Raw genomic sequence first — 23288 nt, 5'->3', positions numbered from 1 at the left:
CTAGATCTTGTACAATCCAGTGCAATCTCTGCCGTGAATGAGAACAGCGTCTGCACAAAACCCTTCAATCACAAGCTCAATATGGGTATTTTCTCCCAATAGGAAAGCCTTCCAAGAGGCACACTGAGCTGGCACTAGGCAGTAACTGCTCAGTGAGGAGGATTCCATATCAACAACCACATCAGTTTAACATCTCCCACCTGAAATCGTCCCATCTTAAGAACACCAGCTCCTGCTGCAGTAGCCATACCACTGCTCTCTCCACCACACGATGCTGAAGCTAAGAAAAAGGAAAATGGGATTGAGAAGAAAATTAGCAACAAGTTATTCACACTCCAACATTTCAAACTCAACTATCAGCTGAGTATTTATGTCATGCTTTTGGATTCATGGAACCTGATCTCTTTTCTCAGCTTTGCCATATAGAATTTTAAAATTACATGTTGATATTAAATATTTTTCTATGAAGTTTCCCTGTGCAGTACACTTGCCAAAAGTGCACTTTTTGATTGTAGTAAAAAAGCATACTGACTTCTAAAAAGGATGTGAAGTAGTCAAAGACTCAAGAACAACTGAAATTTAGATAAGAACTAACTTAATTTTAGTTCAGTACCCACAGTGACTACCTACATTTCAAATACAGGAGACAATTTCTTAACAGAAAAATGGTACGTTAAAGAAATGCTATAAGCAACATTTACTAAAAGTAGTCTGAAGTCTGCAGAGCTGGATCCTTATACGTTGGCTCCTAATTATATTGTTGTTTGTGCTGGCAGTATAAGGTTACAAAGAAGCTGAGAAATAGCATTCTATATTTAAACTAATTCTATTGGACAGCTTGCTGTGTTTATTCATCAACTTCCCAGTTCGTTTACTTTTACCATCTAAACTTCACTAGGCAAAAACCCACTAATTTTCTAGCAGTAGAACGACTCCTATGGTATCGTTACCTACCAGCATACTATAATGGGACTATTTACTATTGTTTTTATTAGCCTTCAAAGGTTTGTCATTGAACGTGAGGCACGTGAGGCACGTGAGGAACGTGAGGCACGTTCAATGACACTTTAGCAAATAATTTGAATATTATTTACTAAATTAATCAGAAATAATGTTAGTATCATGTTAGTGGTTTCTTTTTTTAAAAACTGAAGATTTTTTTTTAATCGGGATGAGTAGGAGAATACTGATTGGAAAGCCTCAGGCTACTTTTGAAGTTTGGGTTGTTTGATTCTACGCCCTAATTCCACCCTCAACAATAAAAGTCATTTAGATTTGAAAGTCATTGATCATTCAGTATTCAATTGTTGATCATCTATTCATCCTTCAGTTATTCTAAGGCAGCCAGAATAATCTTTTTTGTTACTGTGTTTCTTTAATTTCTGGTTAACACCAATTTCTCTAACTAAATAGAAATGAAACAGTGATTAGGAGGAGATATCCTACATTCAGAACAGCATGATAACACAAAAGTTCTTACTGTTACTGCAAAGAATATAACGAGACAGAAAGCAGTTCTTTCAAATACTGAAGCTGTACCTTAGAAGCATACTGGACGTTCTTTGCAAGTCTTAATTTATTATTTTGGTCAGCTTCAAATACTAAATAATTCATTATAATATGCATGCATCATTCCCCTCTCTTGATCTACAGTGGAAAATTTCAGTTTAGTTACTAAAAACTAATACAATTCTTAATGAATTGTCATCTTATGATGACTATATCCTTTCAAATTGCTCGTCTGTTCAATTTTGTATTGTATCTTTGTGCTAAGAAACCACCTGAAATAACAAAGGCTGTCTTACCTTCTTTCAGAGACTGTGTTGCTGTGGACACCAGCCCGGTAACCGTTGTAGATGCCACTGAGGGCACAGACTACAAGTTCAAGGCAGAAAATAAAAATAAACTTATGAGAATCGAAGTTTGATTGAACCCTCAATAAATCCACCATACTGCATATTACTGAATCTTTCAATTCCATGAGGGCTAAAAAGAATGACCCATGATAGGACTAATGCAAGATCTTTTAATCTCCAAAGCTAACAACACCAGCAACAGATTTTGCATGCCTTAGAACCCACGGCTGTCAGCAGTACCTCCCTTTTTACTCTGCAGAAGTAATGCATAAGTAGCCACTTGGAGATCATGTTAATCACTATCATTATTTTGTATCAAACTTCTACTATAGTCGTCAGCATTTAGATCCACACGTTTAACAGCCCTCCCAAATTTAGACTGACGTAGCACATACTGCTTGTTTAACACCCTTTTTCCCCTTATCCCGTAGTCACTTTCCCTTCTAGTTCAGTGATATTAATGACTTTGCCAAAAGGTGTTAAGAACTAATACCAAAACCAGCCTCAAGAAATACAGTAGCTATCGTAACGTACAGATTTTCCCTGTTTTGTTTGACTCAGTCTTGCAAGCTGAAAGATGACCCTTCATTTTTATTTTTAAAAGTTTATGGACTAGTATAATGATATTAAAGGCAGTGATCTAAGTGCATGAACTTGAGAAAACACTGGCGTTACTCAAGACTATTAACTGCTACCATTGCAAACGTACACAGGCAGGAGCAGATGTCACTGGAACTGTCTCTGGACTAAGGGTTCTTCTCAGCTTAGCATCCAGATCTTCCAGTGGCTGCTGGGACTGATGAGAGAGGAAAAAGTAAATAGGTGTCCCAACTCAAGAGAAAAACATGTCACATTTCAGAAAACAGCCAAATTTAATATTAAAATTTAAAGTAATCAGCACAGCTTCTGTATTCTATCATGTTCTCTTCCTGTATGCTCACATTTCACACGTACAGCACAGTAACACTGGGAACAATTTAAGCAATACATTTGGTAAAAATAGTAAAAGAAGTGTTAACAGGAATTTCTGTTTTTCCTTAAGATAGCTGTTTGCATTCCTCCCTTAAGAATTTTGTAAAGATGCTTTAATCAAAATACTTAGCAGATAAGTGGGATAATTTAATAATACTGGAAAAATGACATTTTGTCTGAAATACTGTATAGTTCTCTTCACTCGTGCTTACAGGAAGAGATTTGCTTGAGATAAACAAAAGAACAGTTGAGATATCAGAACAATCAGGAAATAAAGACTTCTCTATGAAATAATAGTAGCAAAATGAAGCTTTAAAAGCCTCTTTTTATTCCTTACTAAGGAATTTATTCCTTAGTAAGGAATAAAAAGAACAGGTATTTAAGATTGAGGAACGAACTGTCCTAAACTGGTCTTGGGATGACACACATTGGAACTGCAAATTAGGAATCTGGTACTAAGGAAAAAAAAGTGTAATGAGCTATTGACAGAATGAGTAAGGAAGGCAAGCCTGTCTATTCCAAGACAAGTCAGTAATTTTCCAGACAGTACTGTGTGACAGCAGCAAATGCTCTTAACAGTCAACTAGATTTGATCTAGTAAGTCTTCTCCAATTTTGTCTCACACTCCTAGACAGGCTTTAGAGTTCAAATGAGAGGTGAAATTAGGTAAACTGTTTGCAAAGGACCAGCAAGAGATCTCTATTTGTACCTTTCTTACCATAGATACTACCAGAAAGACCTATGACAAACCTGAGGAAGCCTTTGCATTAATCCTGTGGCTGAGTCACTGAAGTGGCTACAACTGCTTTGAGTTTGGGCAAAATGATTACTAAGATACCCAGTTCCAAGCGATGACCAAAAAAAGGACTGTGAACTTAATGTGACTTATTTGAACCAACTGCTTTCAGATTCATTTGCGACCATTACTTTTAAGAACACCTAAGAATTATCACCAAATTGGCATCTCCTCTTCGGCAAAATTGTACTTTAAAAAGAACTCGCTGAAAGGCACATAAAAAGCTTCTTCCTCCAGATAGAGGAGGGAAAAAAAAAGTTGCTTGCTAACACTATCATCTCATAGCTCTACATACGACAACCAGCTTCTTGCTCAGTTGGAGGCAGAAGATACCCATGCCTAATTACTCACATTATGCTTGCTAGTAAGAAGTACATAAAATACAGTAGTAGTCTCCTTTCAGTGACAGGCTTCAAAAGCAATGCATTCTCTTTCATAGTTTTCTTACATACAGAGAACAAGTATTTGCCTTCTTACACTGCATAACACTCTCCAAGCAGTGGACTGATCCTCCTTGCTTTCAAAACAGTGAAACACATTTTGGAGAGGAAAAAAAGGACAAAAAAAAAGACAACAACAACAACAAAGGTTTCACGTCTGTGGACATGAAAGCCATTAGCAAGGACTCATTGATTAAGACTGGATGTAGTTCTCTCATTGATTTGCATTTGCTCCATCAGGAGGACTGGGAAGGTGATAGAGCAGGAAAAGATAGGGTGAGATGCCAACTTTCAGCATTTTGTAATATAGGCCTTCTAGACTGTTTCCATTCTAAACTCTAGGACATACTCTATACAAGCTTGTATGAGAGATTCCTGGGTTCACAAAATAATAGCATTTATTGGGAGAACTGAAGAAACTATTGAATAAAGACAGCTGCTGCACAGACAGCAGTGGAGGAAAAAAAAATATGGAAAACAGAGGGACAATTAATGTCATAGCCAACAAAAAACATACAAAAGCAGCTAATGCCCTGCTGCTCAACTCTATTCATGCCCTTGGAACCAGGGAATACCATATTTCTCACATTTGAAAGACAGAAATTAAAATTCAATTCAAAAGATATCTTTGAAGATCAAAATCCTAATACATAAATTCTGTTTTTACAGTTTTAGTTAGAGAATGAGTCATGATAGCACATTAACCAAAGTTGCTTTAACAGTTTAAATTATTTACAATTTTCTTAAACTATTCCTGTATGACAATCAATTTAAATCCTTTCAGATAGAGAGATTCTCACAGACTATTGTAAATCCCAACAAAGGAACAGCTTGAAAAGAACTAAAATGACCTTTACGGTTCATTTTAAATTCACTTATATAGGTGAAACTTGAATTCAAGAGCTCTATTTCAGGAGATGAGAGGGAGATTGTTACTAGAGTGTCAGGGAGCAAGACTTTATCAAGGTTAGCTCACAGTCTGCACTAAAATTCAGTGGTCAAGAAGATAAAAGAAATCAGGCTATGATGCTCATAAGTACTGTACAAGTTTTCATACTGTAGTTATTTAATTAGAAATACAAATTTTAAAAATATTTTTTTAATTAAAATTATAGTTAAGACTTAAAAATAATTCATTTCTATGAAATGTTAGTTCAAGTGTAGCTTTTGGACACATATTCAAGGACTATTCTCTGGGAATCAAAGCCACAGATGGAAGAGGTAAATACCATAAAAAGTATACATACATAGGTAGCGCTAGATTTACAACAAAATTACTTTGAGCCTTAAGCAGGCTCCACTAGGTACACACTTGAATCAAATACTGATTGAATAAAAATTGAATTAAAAATTGGGATCTTAATTCTCAAGTTGAATATAGTTCTGTAAAAAGCTGTTTATTCAGTCTCCTTTCTTTCAGAAGTAGCATATTGTTATCTCTTGATCTCATGGGTTTTGTCTGGTTATTTTTTCAGCTTTTCTTTTGCATATTGAAGTGTAGCCTTCCCATGTGACATTTCCTTGCACAGCATTTAGAAGATCCATAAAACAATATTAATACATTTTTTCATGTCTTTTTTTTTCTTTTTTAAAGAAAAGTGAAGACTTTTTATCTTTTTGATCTTGAGTTGACCACCTGTCCAATTCACATACAAAACACCAAAGCTAACTTGCACAAAAGGACAGAAAAACAGAAAACAAGGTTAAGCCACTGTTACATTTCAGCTCTTGTTTATGGTCTGGAGCTTCACAGACCTTTTACAAATCTGAAAACCTACTGAAGTAAGAGCCTAGTAATAACTGCAATAAATAAATAAGTAAATAAATAAAACCAGGATTTCTCAAAGACAGTAATTTTGTTTTTTTCATTAACTTTTAATTACAGCATATAGCTCTTTAGGGAAGCATCTTTTCATTGTAAGAGGAAAAGAAGTTCAAGTTTATGCACGCACTCACCTGTGTTACATTTTAAAAACACCTCTAAGGTTCAGGTTAAAACACTAAATAACTCCAAGCCTGATGCACTGTTTCTGTACTTCAGACACTGGGTACAGCATCCCAAAGGGCAAGCTGTATCTCCAGTGCTGAAGCAGTTGGCCACTGCTCCATTTACACAAAAGGGGTTATTCAGTCAAAAGAACAGAAAAACAGACATTAATAACATGCAATGGAGAGTTTAATCAAAACATGCTCTTTGAAAGAAAAAGAGGCAGATAAAAATCTGCTGAGTCGTGTAGCACCTGAGTTAGTGAAGGTCCCGGAAAAGGTGGCAGCGGCTCACTGGACGGAGTGCCAGCTGGAAGTTCAGAGCCTATTGGTAGCACCTATGATGAAGAGGAAATGCGAGTCCATCAGACACGGAACAACAGGAGGATCAGACACCACGTTACAGTCAGTCGTGCTATATGACAGAGGCCTCTACATTTTTTCTGTGGAGACTTCCTTCCTGGAAAGTTAGTGTAGAATCCTTGGGGAGTTTTGTGACAGTTGAAGCGTGTGTGTCAGGGGTGGGAGGGTTGTCTGGTTTTGTTGTTTTAATTCAGGCTGCCTTTGACTGCCCACAATTACCACTTTAAGCAAGTTGCTCTGCCCAGGAGCAGAGCATCTTGACAATTTTATTTTCAAGTCTGCAAGAAATGCTATGACAATATTTCTTCATAAATAAAGCCTCTTGGAAACTTTTTTGGAAGAGTACAGGAATGCACTCAACCTCCTCACAAAAGATCTTTTTTTAGTGGCCCACTAACAACACCAAGCCATGTGCTTCTGGCAAACTGTTCCAAGCAATGACTTGAACAGAATCTGTCATGCTTGAGGATGTCTCCACTTGTTGAAAGCATACTCGAAAGCTTCTTACACCAGTCTCCTGATCCATTACTAGTTTTGAACCTGAGGATGTTGATCACCCACAGAAGATGACTAGGCCATGCAACTGAATAAGGGGAAGTCATCCAGGTTACATGGAAGGGGTTAGAGAGACTGGAAAGGTTAGAATGAGGGATCAAAGCCTCCCAGCAAGGTCGGAGAGCACATTCCAGTTAGTTATTTCCATTGTTAGGGAAGTGGGAAGTCCTAGGAATTAAGCGATCCATTACACAATTTACAATTCTTATTCTCAGCTGTAACCGTGAAGGTTTGACCATGACTCTGAAGTTTCAGAAATACAGGATAGCCTTATGAGTTACAGTGCTGGTCAGACAGCGAACACTGCTGGGATGTGTAATCAGCCCGAAGTCTGCTCTGGTCCTCAGCAAATAGAACCAGCTCCCACCTGCAGTCATGTTACCACAGCTTAACTAATGGCTCAGATTACAGACATAACTGACCAGTGAAGATACCTGCCATAATTATCTACCCTTCCCCAAATGCTGGGGTAGGAACTAAGCCAAGTTGTATTACCTCAGCTTGTGTGTGTGCTAGGAACATACACATGGGCATTACTGTTTCTGATGCATGGTGACTTGTTCAGCTGTGGTAAATTAATCACTTTGTTTATAAATAAGAGGCAAAACATACTTTAAATACATTCATAAGACAAGTCAAAACATATTTACCATGCAGGTTAACAGGTTGACCATAAACAAAATCAAATACCCCCTTTCCCCCCAGATAACTAAAGCATTAAGCTTCGTAAAAACAACACAAAGTGAAACTCAAGTTAAGTTTTGAAAAAAAACACTGAGTAATTTAGAAGGGAAAGACTCAGAAAAGAGTCTTTCCTAGAAGAGACATCAGAAACCCCAAATATTTATTACATTTAAATCCAAGCATTTTTAATTACAGGTTTGCAATTAGCAGGTTTCTAACTGTTCTCAACTATTCCTGAACCAGTAACTAGGTTTTACAGTTTTTTAATCTTTCTTTAAATCTCAGCTTCATTTCAATATAAATGCCTCTGTGTCTAGATTTCTTCTCTAACTTCCTTGAGAAATATTCCTGCGCCTCCATAGCAGAAATTTCCTACTTTGCATTTGAAAACAATCTAAAAGGGAAAGAAGTGCCCCACTGGGCAATAACACAATTTTGCTTAAAATGTAACTTTGAGTCCAAGTTGGTGAATCATTCACAATTCAAGGCAAGTGTTACATGGACATGACCTCTACTAGGTAAGAGGAAAAGATGCCATTTCTAATATCTACTGGGGTTCAGGAAAAAAACAGATGCGTCTCCAGAGTCTTAGCTCCATTCATTCAGTATTCCCTTTCACATCTCCATCTCTTACTTCTCTATTAACTTTACTCCAGTGTGGTCTTGTTAAAGGTGGATTTAGAGGCCAACATGTAACCCATGGGATAACTGTAGATTTATACTCTCAGTAGCATCAGTATGGCTTACTTAACCTTCAAGGAAGAAAACCCAAGGTAGGGAAATAGAATATGAATGCAGCTGGGAGTAGAATAGCAGAATCAATCAAATAGAAAGGGATTCCTAGAAAACTGTAGCAAATAAAATAAGGAGAAATCTTGGAGAAGCTGGTGAAATTCTCAAAGGTTATTGCTATAGCAGCTATAAAATTCCCTCAGGTCTCACAAACTTTACGTTAGCCTACTAACACACTATTATGATTAGCTGTAACCTCTTCATCCGATATAAAATTGATGAAATTATTTCACCAATTATTTTCAGTGATCACATCTGGTTTCGTCTTAGAAAACTATCCATCTCCACACAGGAATGGTACCATATTCATACTCCATCTGTCCCTTCACCTTTGTAAAAACAGCTGGGAAAGTAATAACATCAGTCTGGTTGGCAAGGTACAGGGAGGAGAGGAGTTCTGCTCCCTACCTCACTGTAGAAACTTAATTTATTTATCATAGGGCAAGGCAAGAAGCCTTAAGTTTGTTTTCTGTTGCCTTGCTCCCCTGAACATAGCATTCAAGATTCCCCAAGGGGGAAATATTAATGATTCTACCGCTAGCAGAAAAATACAGCAGCATCAGTGCTTTACAGCCTAGGAAAGAAGCCTCCAAGGACTTGGATGTGCTTCTCAAAGAATCACAGAAACACAGAAAGGAAAAAAAATATGTTTTGGTTATGAAATCAATGTTCAAAATAAGAGATAAATAAACTTAGATTTTGAAGTCCCAAGGAAGTACTGGCTCAAATACTAAGGGAAGAAGCATTTTCTACATCTGCTACATACACAATCACAGAGGAAGTGGGAGGAAACTGAATAAGAAAGAGTACAAGGGAAAGACCGCTAATAAATGGAGATGGTAGGAGCATTAACTCAATTAGAATGCCTTGAACATTAACCAGCTTCAGGTCGTTTGGGTAACTCTTAACAATATGCTTTAACTTTTGGTTGGCCCTGAAGTGGTCAGGCAGTTGGACTCGATGATCTCTGTAGGTCTCTTCTAACTGAACTATTCTGTTCTAATAACAAGGTTGGCTAAAGACAATGAAGTGTTGGTGAGTGGGAAAGAATGTTACAGAAACAAAAAGAAGTGCATATTAAGGTTTTTCTTTTGTTAAAACCCTGAATGTTTCTTCAATCCATTTGCATGTAAGGTTTGAAAAGGGAAGGGCTGATGGTGGTTTAAAATACTGAAATGCACTGGCAACACTTAGTAAGAAAAAAGCCAGCCTAATTTCCCATACCTACACTTCTGGTTAGTGAGCCAAGTAACAACTTCAGTGACGTCTCAAGTTGTTACTATACAATGGAATTCAACACCTTATGAAACAGTGTTTGAAGAGCACAATTCAGGAAAAAAAAACAACTGTTTATGTGTTCAGATACTCTAATCTCTTCTAAATCACACATTTGGAAGGAAGAGAGTATCCAGGCACTATGTAAGGAGAGAGGACCAAAAAAAAAAAACAGTCAGGTTCATCCTTGCTTTCAAGGATCAGGCTAAAGGCTAATGATAAAAAGCAAAACTAAGCAATCACAATTACTTTGTGAAACATAAAACTACCTGACTCATTTTATTGATTATGGATAAAATAAAACCTATTTAAAGCAAGCATCTCAAACTTCTATTTGGAAAAAGGTAAACAAAAAAACACACAGCTGCTTTACTCTTCATGGTTAGGATTAAGAGAAATGAACAGTGACATTTGATAGCTCAGACACAATACAGAATGGGACATTTGTTTCAGCATGAACAGAAGAAAACACCTTTTCGGACAAATACAAGATAAAATTGTCCTTCTGATCTTATAACCAACGACATACTTGTCTAAATAAATACTTTGCTGTAAAAAAAAGGGATTCTGTTCAAAAAGGCTGTTTTCTACAATACTTGAATATTCACACAAACATTGCATTTCTTACCGGTACCCTGCTAAGAGGGGGCTTCGAAGGAGAGGTGCCTGGTTTCACTACTGCTGTTGCAATGCTGCTCGGTGCTGAAATATAGCTGACCGGCGTGATCACTTGCCCAGGGGTGGCAACTGGTGTCAGCACTGGCAAGCCAGTTGGTCCAAGAGGCAAACTGCTTGGAGGTATACAAGTGCTAACGGACGTCAGGGGTTTAGTTGGTGCAACAGCAGTGGTTGGTATCCCAGGAATAACAGTAGTTTCCATTATCAGCGATGTCTCCAGAGATACTGATGGATGTGCTGTTCCCACATTACTGTGTTCACTGAAGAGAGACCGTAGCTTTTCTTCCAGGGTCTTTATATCGTCAATACCAGGTGCTTTAGACTGAGCATCAGCATCAGCCTCCATACAGTGAACATGAGGTTGGTTGGGTAACGGAGCCGGTTGAGGCTGGCTGTGTATCAATGTTTGCTGTACTGCAGGCAAGTTAGTGACTGGCTGTGGTAAGACACCAGGTAAGGGAACCTGGGGCAACATTGGTGTTGCACCTGGAATCTGGGGTAGGACAGGTGTTGATGTAATTGCTGATGGGATGAGTAAGGGATGTATCACTGGCTGAGTGACGGAACCACATACGCTTGTTGCTACAGAGGACGATAAAGGTGCAGAGACTGGAAGAGATAAGCCAGCTGCACCGCAGAGCTGTGATTTATCTACGGACTGCCCACTCTCAGGCAGTGATTGTGGAGCACTTACAACTGTTGTTTCTGCCAGACTGGAGACAGAGCCACTAGTACTAAGCTGAGGAAGCTGCAAAGCCACATTCTGAGCCAGAGACAGGGCAACAGATGTCTGCGGTGCTGCTATACTACTTACAATTTGAGGAGCAGACTGAGATGTCACAGCTGGTGCAACGACACCAAGACCAGTGACACCGGCAACCTGGGTAGCTGGCAGTGCCAAAGAAGCCGGTGTGCTGATGCTGGGGGCAATGTCTCCAGTTGCTGGCTGAGCAGGCTGGGACGTGACAGTTAAGGAGAAAGAAGCAGGGGCACTCGCACTGGAAGCCACACCACCGGACTGCTGTCCAGATTGTGAGGCTGGAGGCGGGGAAACAGAGCTTGGCACACTTGCACTTGGCGCAACTCCAGCAGCTGCACTTTCTGAAGGCAAAGTAACAGAACCTGGAAGAGAAACACCTGTGCTAGAGGGAACAGATATTGAAGGAGCAGCTACAGATGTTGGAGGTGCACCACTGCCTGCCATGGTAGAAAGCGCAGGTGGAAATGGTGGTATTGTTTGGTTGAACACTGGAGGAGCTGTACTAGGTCCTTCTGTCATTTGAGCATGCCCCATCTCAGAGAAAGCTTGCTGCAAGCTCAGTGATGATGCAGAGTGGGAGAGATTCATTCCAGGACCATGTAGCGGAGATGCAGCAACTGAAAGAATAGAAAAATATCAACACTGTAATGAATTTTCCTAGGTGGACTATCTCCTATTGCTAGACTAAGACGAAGTTTACCTCTCTGCATAATTTAAAATATATATATATATAAATCCAGGAACAAATTAAAACCATGGAATTAAGGTTTCAGAGTCTTGCAGACAGCCCATCAACATTTTTTTCCTGCAAGAATCCTGCATATCATCATCCAGATTATAACTATTCCTTACCGGCACAGTCATTTCCCTACTTCCAAGTACTTTAAGTGCTTAGGAGCTTATCTGTTTAGTTAACTAAATTCAGTTTTGAAGAACGTGTCTTAGCCTTCAGATTTTAAGAGTTTAGATAACTTACCCATATCCGGAGCTTCTTTTCCTCCAGGAACAGCAGAGGTGAAAAATCCCTGTTCTTTTAACCGACTCTCAGGGACAGGGCTGACAATAAACCGTCTTCCTGCAGAATGGACAACCTGGGTAAAGGAGCTAGGAGGAACCCCTAAACAGAAAGAAGTTGGATATTTAGTGATACAGAGTTGTAACAAAATACATAACCTGCAATATGGAATGTGAACTCCATCATACAAAATAAAAACCTGGCTGCACCCATCCGCTGAAACAGAAAAAGGTAACTGTTGAAAAAAAAATCACAAAAGACTTACCTATTCTTTGTGGCATGGAAGATGTAGGATCTGGCTGTTTGAACTCTAATTTCTGTAAAGTAAGATAAAATTTAAAGTTCTATTCTGAAACAGAAACCCACAAGATAGTTCTTAAAATGCTAGCTTACTGAAATGTGGGCATGTAAAGTATGCAGTGCCATGGACCCAAGCACCATTACCAGACCAGTAGAATTTTACCTAGACAGATGTCATCTACAGCGCTTTTATAACTTCTTAGTTTAGTGACTGTCAACATAACAAATTGATCTAAGCATCTTTTTTATAACAGGCAGTCCAGCCTATTTCCTTAAACATTCCATAGATAAATAAATGGATTTTTCAAAGTAGTTCTAAGTGGAAATAAGGCAGAATTTCAGGAAATGTCACCCGTTATGATTCCCAACAACCAGCTTCAATATCAGTGCTTTCTGATTGACCCATCCAATCTCTTACTAGCTCACTGACCACAGAGGGCCTGGCTCCAAGCTCTCAATGTTTATGGAGCAGCAGAAGGCTGGTGATTTTAGTGTCCTGCCTTACAACAACTTCAAACCCAAGAAGCCTCAGCATTTAAGATTGTCTGCCTAGTGGTCTATATGGAAATTCAGCACCTTCAGAAGTGTTAGAACATGTCAAAAAAACAATGGTTTAAGTTATTTATCTTTCTAAATAAATTTTAGGCTTTCATCCTGATCTGAAGCTCTGGTTATCTTTTCATTTAATTTTTAAGCTTTAATATTTCCCATGAAAGGACGTTTCAGTTCTAACTAGCTCTACTCACAAAACCATATCACCCAAAACTGAAAACATGAATAGCTAAGGCAATCCATCTTTTACATACCTGCGACCCTGGAAAAAAGCCATCATCTTTTGTCCGCATACTCTCCAAACCCTGATCACCTTCTGGCTCCACACTTACATCCTCACTCAGCATTTCATCTGCTTTCTCAATAATCTCTCGCACCTGTTCTACAAATGAGTCTCTCTCAGTTGCTAAAATAAACTCATTCTGCACCTGCAAAGACAGCAAAAGAGCAATATTTTTTATTTATCAGAAATTATTTCAAAACTATGTAATTGAACATTGAGTGACCATAATTTAACTTTTGGTGTTACTGTTTGTCCTCCCTTCACCATTCTTATGCACAAGATAAAGTTGATGACACCCTGGAGAGAAACAATTGTTTCTCATTATCTCCAGCACTGAAATATTTGCCCTGGTTTTCTCTTTGCTGTGGAACAACATTCAATCTCTTTTTCTACCTGTCACCTCGATCTTTCCTTAGCACAGTGAAATTGAAAATTAGCAACCTCATTTTACTGCCACATTTAAAGAAAGATATAATATATTAAAAAAAAAAAAAAAAAAAGGAAAGAAAATTCTATATTGCAAGATGGATTCTGTGCTACTTTATTTCCATTCTGTACTGAACTACTCTATGGAGGTTGCACATCACTAGCTCCTAAAAGTCTGACTCCAGTACATATACACAATTATGTTCCCTACTTGGTGAGAGGAAGCACGTTCAACCTGTCAAGTTTCAACACACTGTACAACTTTACAAAAATCCATACTGCTGTTTATGTTGGAGTAAACGAGATTAAACAAGTACACTTTGCCAGGGCATGAATTCTTAGTTTGTTAGTCTGACCCATGAGAAAATTCTGTCTCCTGAAATAATGCACAATAACAACCTCACAGCATCAGTTACTCTACGAAACGTAAGTAAAGCTGTCAGTCACAGTATCTCTGTAGAGCAAGAAAGAGAAAGTGCTTTAGAGGTAAAGCATGAGGCACTGCTCTCAGCAGGTTTCGGGGATGCTGGTTCAGAAACCCAAGAAAAAAGCATGATGTGCTGGTAACAGCCCTTGCAATGCAGAAGACTTACTAATTAAAGAAAATCTTCAGTACATTAAGTAACGTATTGCCAGATACCTATGAAGTATGCGGCATATGCCTAACAGCCTGACTAAAATGAGTATTCAAAAGTCTTACAACCAAAAGTTTCCTCAATATTCAACAAGAAAGTGATGAGCACAAAATTCTAGATTAGGTCATGTACTTTTGATGACGTGACTGTGCTTTGGAAACACAGTTCACTTATTTTGTTGCACTAATCAACTGTCTGCTCTTTAATCAAGCATACTATTTTATTCCTCCATAGGATCAATTTAGATATAATACAATGTAAGATCTGTATTGCCTGCATATTTCTTGACACTTATTATCATGTAACAATGCAAACAATTTATTTAACTTAGGGGTGTTTTCAAAAAGTTGTCTGCAGTTTTTCCAAAAATTAGACTGTGAAGAAATGAAAGCAGATATACTCAGTAAAAACTGAAATTTCAGGGTAAAAAAACTGACTAAAATGTTCCCATGAACTAAGCATGCAATATTAACTGTCAATTTCACATTCCACTCTGTGCCCACAGTCTCTAGCTGTACTTACAAACCAATAAAGTGAGCACAGGAAAAAGAGGAAGCAGCCTACGCTACATGGAAAGAAGCAAGTGAGAAAATAAGACTGCTTATATTATTACTGTGATTAAGACTGGATTCAATCTTCCATTTCTGAAACGTATCTTACCATAATCGAAGCTATTTCCTCAGGGTTGTCACCATCCAAATCAAATTTGAAAGTAACCATTTTCCGATTATGTGTCTCTAGCTGGCATTCCACTACCCGATCACCTTTATTTGAAACCTAAAGTAAAGAAATTATGAAAAGCATGATAATATAAGGCTTGAGTTTTAAAGCCCATGGAGACAAACCAAAAGTACTGCTTTAAGATGAACACCTTCCCAATTTACTGCACTATTTTTCTGAGGATCTACCAATTACTCAAACATCCAAGATTATCTTGTCCACACTTCTCTAGAACTCCTGATGCTCTCTTGTTCCTTTCTAGCTTACAGGTGACTGGCCTAGCTTTACTAATAAGACTAAAGCAAATATTCAGGAATAGTCTGTGGAATCACTAGTGGCTAAGCAAGCTGATTTTGCCATCTGTAATGCTCCCAAAAGCTCTTAAGTATGACTTTTGGAATACTGACTCCAGAAGCAAAAGAAATACAGTGGCTAGCTTGTGTGCTTAGAGGTGGCAGTGGGGGAGCAGCAACATACCAAACAGGCACACGGAAGACACACATTCCTCAGAAGAAAAGCAACTTTTGAAGTTCAAAAGCAGGCATCAACACTACCAAATTGTCATTTAAGTTAAAAACAAAAAACACAACAACACTCACATTTAGAATCCTCAGTTTTGGCCTAGCAGTCTTCTCATGACGAGAGCGACTGCGGACAGACCTCCGCATATGACGCTTGGTAGTTCTCCCTTCGTGCCTCCCACTAGAAGCTGGAACATTCTCGTTGCCATCACTCATTCCTGAAGCAACATCAGAATGTGCACTAAAAAAAGCAACTTTGTATTAGTACCCATGCACTCCATAGCTGCAACAACAATACAGTTTACCCTGCCAGATGATATTCTCCTCAGGATAGCAGTGGCTGCCTGTTAATCACAGAGCAGGGGAGAAGAATTCTGTCAACCAATAAAGCTGCTTGAATAGTAATTATAAGAGTAATTAATTATGTATTTCTTGTAAGCTGAGCTGTACATCTTCCAAATATGCTTTCAAGCTGTTTGAATTTTAAATTCAGTTTAAGTGCCAAAAGGACAGAAAAGCATCCCTTATAGTCAATGCAAAAGATTAGAAGTCATTACATATGAACCCCTTTACTCCCTCCATCGTCTGCTGTAAAGCAAACCTTTCGTCAACTCTCATAAACCTATTTTTCCTCTAGGAAGTTTATTTCCTCCTGTCCTCAGAGAACACCTCTACTGGAAAAGAAATATTCCCTGGTGAAAAAGAGGTACCTAAGGATATTTCTTCCTTGGGTAATCTGTCACATGAAGTTGAAATTCAATATGGTGAAAAGCTTACCTATCCATAGAAGAAGCCAAAGGAGTAGACTGAGCAGGCTGTGTTGATGGCAGAGACTCTGAAGGAGCAGTCTGTGAGACTCCTTGAGTGCCCTATGGATAGAAACCTGTATCAAGAACTCCAAAGAACCCCTATCCTTTTGATGTCACCCATTAGTCTTCAATTTTTCCTCCCAAATCAGTTATAACGCTAAAAGCACTGCCTTTTTAGAACTTCAAACAGCTGGCATCTAGAAAGCTCTAATTTACAAAAAGATTGGAAAGCAAACTGCCGTGAAGCAAATTATCATCCTGGGGAGGAGTGGGGAAAGGGCAGAAAATCAGCCATCCTTTCTACTGCTACGTGTCACTACAGTTTGCCATGCAGCCATAGTCTTACTAACAGAATGTGCAAAAGGCAAGCCAATGCAGAACTCAAAGATGATTCAAATTCTCCTTAGCAACATCAACGCTGCAGGGAACGGGCATAACGAGAGGATCTCAAAGGCTATCAGTTGCAGTTTCTCATTGATATGGCAAAATATTCTACAGTACTAGCAAGAAGTGAAGTGTTAACAGGTTTTTGCCTGTAGGAGGCACACTCACTTCCCAACAGAACAGCCAGTGGCAACAAGGTCCCCACATTGGCATGACATTCTGCTGTAAGAAAAAGGTTATTCGAAACATTAATTTCCATCTGAAGACGAGCATGGAAGGGATTAGTTCCCCATACACATACACTATACCATTATTGAAACACCCTAAATGTACTGTTACATTATATTCAACATAATTACCTCCACAACTGCCTGCTGTGAAGAGGCTGATGAGGCCTGTTGGGCTAAACTCACTGTAGGCTGAGGCACTTGAACCTGTCCTCCTAGGTTGCCCATAGGAACTAAAACATTTTGCTCCACATACGGCTGCACAACAGGGGCAAGATAGCCTGGCTGAGCCATTACATCTGTGGGTAAGGGAGGGGACAGTACAGCAGAAGGAATGCTAGCAGATGCCACAGCAGAGGAAGGTGCAACACTTGAGTCTCCTGGGTACTGAGGCGGCAGCCGAGACGGGAAGCCCTGCAATAGAAATGAAGGAGTCAAGTTAGTGAATATCAGAGAGAATTAGGAAAAAAAAAAAAAAAAGTATCAGTTTCAGGGGCATCTTCTACCTTTCCTTTCTGTACTTATTCAAGTACTTCCAAAGACCATTTTTCCAGAGAAGCAGAGCAGCTGCTCAAATAGCCAAAGCTCAGCTTACAAGTGACCATGTTTCAACAAGCAAACTCCCACCCAAAATTTCAAGTCTCGGTCAAAACAATTTTATCTCCCAACTCTCTCCAGTTGCCTATGTGACTTAAGATTTTAAAATCTGAGACCTGAAATGAGTTTGAAGAATTTTCAGTCTGAACTGCTTAGACCATGTTATGCAACTGCTGCTGATTCTCAAGACTAACAGTACCTCTGTACAACTTTGTTCTAAAAGAACATATGCCAAGTCCCAATTTTTGTCACTATTCATATTGCCATTTTTACAATGAATGCACCAAGTGGATTGAAGCAGTCCTTGCCGACCAGTCTAGCACTTCATGCTTAGCATCAGGTACTTACTTTATATTCAAGATCCATGTCTCCTGACTTATTTCTAGAAAATCAGTGTCGACTCCTCCCCACCTCCCTTCCCCTTCCCAGACTTGGTATGAAATACTGACATTGCTGAATATGCTGCCACAGATTCTCTTTCCAAAACACAACTCCCATATTTAAATCACAATGTTTTGGGTCTCTTTTTTATTCAAGTTGGCAGATCTCTTGGATATCCTCCTTTACACAGTTGTTGTCCAAAGTCCTGCACTATGTTTGCCATTTTAGACAAATTCCATTGCAAAATGTAAACAAAAAAAAACTCAAAACACTAGGGTGTTAGAGGACAATTTTTCCTCTTTAAAAATGTCCTTGACCACACAACAGAATTCATCTTTGTGGCTCAGTGGCTCTCTTATGAGAAGTGAGTTGGCCAAGGCACACAGTTCTGAGCTGGCACCTTAGAGCAGGTGAATGCGGAGGGCAGGGATGGGGAAGAGCTCTGCTGGCTTGCAACAATACCTGGTAAAGAGCATCTCCAGCAGGAAGTGAAGCTTCAGCAGCTTGTCCAATGCTGACTGGCAATCCCACGGACTGGACAGCTGGCTGTAGGAGCTGCGGGAGAACCTGGCTGGGCAACTGAGCCACAGGCTGCATCAGTGTGGGAAGCTGGCTAGGGACAACAGTTGATCCTACAGGGATAGCAGTTCCCGCAGCAGATGTTGCCAGCGTGAGCAATGGCTGATTCATGCCACCTGGCATTGAAATGGGCAGTGACTGGAAACCTGGCTGAGCCACTGACACGTGAGGAGCTGCTATGGGCAACTGAGAGACCGAGAACTGGGGAACCATGGAAGTTGGCAAGGGCTGTCCCATGGGTAGAAAGTGAGAGCCAATAGGGACTGATGGGGCAACTGATGGTTGAGGGAGAGAAGGTGCTGCAACAGGTAATTGAGGCTCGCCTTGGATGATCGACACTGGTTGGGAAACAGGAAGCTGGGGAGGTAAAGAAAATAGAGATAGATTTTTTTGTTTTTTAAGCAGGGTTGCAGAAAGCAGAATTTTTATGCATTAGTCAAAGAAAGAATTATTCAAGTTACAGCACTCTGTTAAAGTGGGTGGGGAGCACAGTTGGCAGAGTGGCTGGGAAGTTGTCTGGAGTTCCAAAAGGTCCTCACTTTGCAACACTTCCCCTGAAGAACTCCACAAGCTCTTGAAACAGACACCCACAGAGGGTGAAAGAGCAACATTAGAATACCCTGAAGCACTGACTTGTGCATAAACAGAATCCAATTCCCATCAACTCTGTCCCCAGAGCCAAGCCTGTCCTCTTACAGGAAAAAAGCACAAATCTTTCAACAAATCTCTTAGCTTTGGGTATGGGGACTAAAGCAATAGAGAATGAAAAGCCACTGTGCCAGCATCCAGAGAATGGCAGGGGATATGTCAATTAAAGCCAGCAAATGATGCAACTTGAGAGACAGTTTAGATGAACAAGCAACAAAACAATAATTTTAAAAACAAAATCAAGGCTCACATGTTCAAGATAGAGATATGAGCCAAAATGAAGTAATACTCAGTAACAGAAGCTTCTTGATCAGGGAGTAAAGGAGAAGAGCTGAGTAAGAGAGATGACAAGAGTGGAGAAGGCAGTCCTTATGGTTCGCTACCTAAATATGTGAACATGTGTTTTACACACACAATGGTGCAGAAGATGTACATTCTATGGGAAGCAGAGAAATGACAAGTTCCTGAAAATGCATTCATAGTACTCCATTCATCAATATGCGTCATGATATTTTTGACAGTTTAAAGATCTTTGAGCGTGGAAGTGCTATCCCTCCCTCAAATAAATTATTCATGACTGCCATGTGTGAAAGAAAGTTTTCAATACATATTTTCCAGCCAAACCAACAGTTGTAGTATACCAAGAACACTACTATCTGGATGAATGTTTTGGAACTATTAAGAGAAGACAATAAAAGTGAAAGTAGCAGCATATTTAATTTGCCAGCTGTGAAGACAGATCTTCTGCTAGAAAGAAAAATACTGCTTACCTGTGTCCCAGCTGCTGCCTGAGGCATTGGCATAACCTGTGAAGTTTGAGTTTGAGAGACAGTTTGTGGGGGAGTGGTACCAGTAGAAACTGATGGTTGCTGCGGTAGGTATTGTCCAGGTTGCTGAGAAGAGGCCGACTGCTGTGCATTCTGTAATAGGGAAGAGACGCAGAAGCTTGTCTTAACGCCCAAAAAAGGGAAGATTTAAAATTATATCTATTTAAATTCCAGCTTTTATTCCCTGCTAAGTGACCTTAATGGTTCTTTCTGAGCATACTGAGTGAATTAAACTTTAACATTTCTTAGTATTACTAATAAAATTTCATTATCAGCACCAAATCTTGCAACAGGATTTTTGTTTCAGTGAAAACAAGAATGCAGATTCTATAAAGGGAAAAAGACAATTAAGAAGATACTATTTCAACTTGGAAGAACTCATCAGAATGAGGTCTGTCCGTCTAGACAGTCCATTGAAAATCCTGATGTGCCCTTCCTTGCATGGCACCTCCACTGCAAGCTTAGTTAGGAGTTGGGGAAGACAGACATATGAGAAGAAGCACTAACATGATTCTAAAAATAAATTTCAAAAAGTCAACAAAATTAGTCTCATAGCATGTTAAGACTGTATGATAGCCAGAGGATTCTTCTTCTCTTGTCCAAAACTATGAGTTGAAGAGCAGATGGGGAAAGGCAGCTGCTCCTTAAGGAGTCATCAAGTTCCCACACTGAAAGCATTTTAGTTCCAGGTTTAGAAACTGATCATACCTGTTGAGTGTGTTGGGTAGGCTGAGAAGGTACCGATACACTACTTGAAGTTGACTGGCCTTGCACTTGTGTCTGGAGGGGAAAAAAAGAATCGGCTTAAAAAAAAAACATATGGTTTCTGTAGCAGGCAGTTAAATTATTTCTGCCTGGAAAGATCTGGTTGTAATAGGTTTCTAGCTGTTCTTTTTGGACAAATAGTTCATTTGGCCAAATTCCACTATGAAAAACAGAACAAAGTGGTGCCATCTGGAAAAGTACCAAACTCCATTTTAAGTTTTCCAAGACAACAAAGTCTTTGCAACCCAGATGCCCCTCGATATGAGACCGATCAGCCTACCATCTTCTTCCTCCACTGATGATGTGTTAAGATCAGGATGCCTTGGTAGGTATGATAACTGGAAATAGAGGCATTAAAGTTTACCTTTTCGTGTGTTCTGAACACAGTTGGAGGGGAGGGGATAAAAGAAGGCTAAAAGAAAAACTGATTAAAAAAATCAAAGATATACAGACTTCTAGACCAATAACAAAGTACTCAATACATGTATGTGTCATTTGTTCCTTTTGAGAGGCATGTCAAAATCCAAGTCAAAAGTCATTTCCAGACTCACTACCAGCCAAGAATTAGATTTGGAACAATCTAGAGGTCCACATTCTAGCTAAGACAGAATTTTGAATGAATAAGCAACAGCAAAAAATGGCTGAGTGGCATACAAATGAATGTGAAAGATGCAGAGGAAAATGGAATGGATTTTCACCACTGTTTTTGTGAGTGATCTTTTTGATCAGATTCTGGAGACAATTAGAGACCTCCAGATAAGTTCCCTAAGCACTCACCACTTTGGTGAACTGCCTTTGTAAAAAACATTTGGTGCATAGGTATGGCAGGAATATCTACTAAAATGTCTTAATTCTCTGAATATTCAGCTTGCAGAAGCTTATTGGGAGAAAAAAAAAAAAGTTTATTAAAATTACATTATTTTAAGTATAAAAACTTTGGGGAAAGATGGCTGCTATTGAAAAGAGCCATTTTTTTTCTTTGCAGTTTTAGAAGCTTGTTGAGGCCCTTATTGGCTACGATATAAATATATTCTATAACCCATTGCAATAATATCTGTTTGTATTGACTCAGCTTGTGTCTTTAGATTCTGATCTTTTAATGAATTAGATAAGAGCTCCTGGAACTTATATTCTGTAAAACAATCTGGATTCCTTAGTATGTTTTCCAGGTGTATTTTTCATATTCTGAAGTTGTTTATGGAGAAACAAACCCAAAGTAATTTCAAACTCCTTGCACAGAAGCTTCAATCCACAAATTCTCCTACAGCATAGAAGTTACTATCTATTACACTAGTGATTAAGCTATTTCAGCTTTAACAAAACACCTCTATATCCCATACAGAAAGGCTTAAGTACTTAGCTCTAGATCTTACCACAATAAATCAAAAACATTCTCCTCCTTCATCTAGAGGAATCACAAAACTGATAATACCACAATAAGTGAAGTGTCAGAGTCCTCAATTCCAAGAACAACAGAAGGAACAAGAGAAAGCTTACTTAAAGTAAATCTTCCCTTTTCACCAAAAAAAGAATAATCTTGTGAAAAGTTTCAGAATACAAGCACAGACAAAATACAGATACTCCTCACATCCATGGTGTACAAACACATTACTGAAAGATATTACACTCACTACTGCAAGGACATTTACCATATATTGATAAAACACACATCTCCAGCTAAGCTTCAGGTCTCAAATTTTGCTTTTTCAAAAGGACACCACATTCTAGGCTTATAAGGAAGCAAAACCTACATTAACAGTCATTTGTGCCACTAGTTTACTATTCTGCTTGTTTCCTTTCTTTAATGATCCTGCAAGTGCACTTCCAAATCCATGTACATGTAATATATACTGCACTCCATTCCATTTTCTCCCCACTTCCTTCCCCCAAGCCTAAGAAAATCTTTCACAGCTTTCAACAGTCAGCAAGTTAACTCTTTTCATGCTGTTGTCCACTGAAATATTGTTCATACAAATGCTCAACTTCAAATAACACCTTCTCATCAAACAGCTGAAGAGCAGAAACAAAATACAAAGCAAATTTTACTATCAGTACTGATTCAAACTGCATGGAAGATGCATTTCATTAAACCCATAGGTTAACAGCCCATTTGGTACTACAGCTATCTCTTTCCAAAACAGTAACTAGAACAAAAACAACTGACCACTCATTACCCTTAACACAAAAGCCCTACCAATACTTCACCCGAATCTGACACGGACTGAGAGGTTGCTGATGCCTCATTATTTAATTGCAACCTGTTCAGTTAAAGAAATCCTAGTACACCACTGACACCTCGTAAAGGCACCCCCATGAACGCTAAGATTTAGAACCACATGGAGCAAGTGTAAGAGCAAGGCTCCCCTTTAAGTGCAAAGTATGATTTATAAAAAACAAAGAAACTCTGGAAGGGTTTGCTCCTGTAACCTGAGGATAGAGTGCAGGTGGTCCTGATGAAAGCG

The 23288-nt window shown here is 39.0% G+C and overlaps 1 protein-coding gene across 12 annotated transcripts in view; it reads right to left on the bottom strand.

The window, feature by feature from the left end:
• The window catches only part of WNK1 (WNK lysine deficient protein kinase 1), a 104729-nt gene that overhangs the window by 13269 nt on the left and 68172 nt on the right, over positions 1–23288 (bottom strand). For 9 of the 12 annotated variants that reach the window (XM_035345567.1, XM_035345586.1, XM_035345608.1 and 6 more), the window contains 16 exons: positions 20770–20841; positions 20005–20154; positions 18470–18943; positions 17162–17443; positions 16971–17024; positions 16387–16478; positions 15688–15850; positions 15029–15145; positions 13279–13452; positions 12438–12489; positions 12134–12274; positions 10348–11774; positions 6305–6388; positions 2566–2652; positions 1806–1875; positions 201–280 (listed from right to left, as the gene is read on the bottom strand). In XM_035345567.1, coding sequence (XP_035201458.1) covers positions 201–280; positions 1806–1875; positions 2566–2652; positions 6305–6388; positions 10348–11774; positions 12134–12274; positions 12438–12489; positions 13279–13452; positions 15029–15145; positions 15688–15850; positions 16387–16478; positions 16971–17024; positions 17162–17443; positions 18470–18943; positions 20005–20154; positions 20770–20841 — 3519 coding nt within the window. The remainder of the gene's footprint in view (positions 1–200; positions 281–1805; positions 1876–2565; positions 2653–6304; positions 6389–10347; positions 11775–12133; positions 12275–12437; positions 12490–13278; positions 13453–15028; positions 15146–15687; positions 15851–16386; positions 16479–16970; positions 17025–17161; positions 17444–18469; positions 18944–20004; positions 20155–20769; positions 20842–23288) is intronic. The other 3 variants (XM_035345620.1, XM_035345597.1, XM_035345653.1) reach the window with 3 other exon arrangements.

The sequence above is a fragment of the Oxyura jamaicensis genome, chromosome 1 (assembly GCF_011077185.1).
Source record: "Oxyura jamaicensis isolate SHBP4307 breed ruddy duck chromosome 1, BPBGC_Ojam_1.0, whole genome shotgun sequence".
Classification (NCBI taxonomy): domain Eukaryota; kingdom Metazoa; phylum Chordata; class Aves; order Anseriformes; family Anatidae; genus Oxyura; species Oxyura jamaicensis.
The sequence above is the reverse complement of the archived record's forward strand: the minus strand, read 5'-3'. Positions and strand labels throughout refer to the sequence as shown.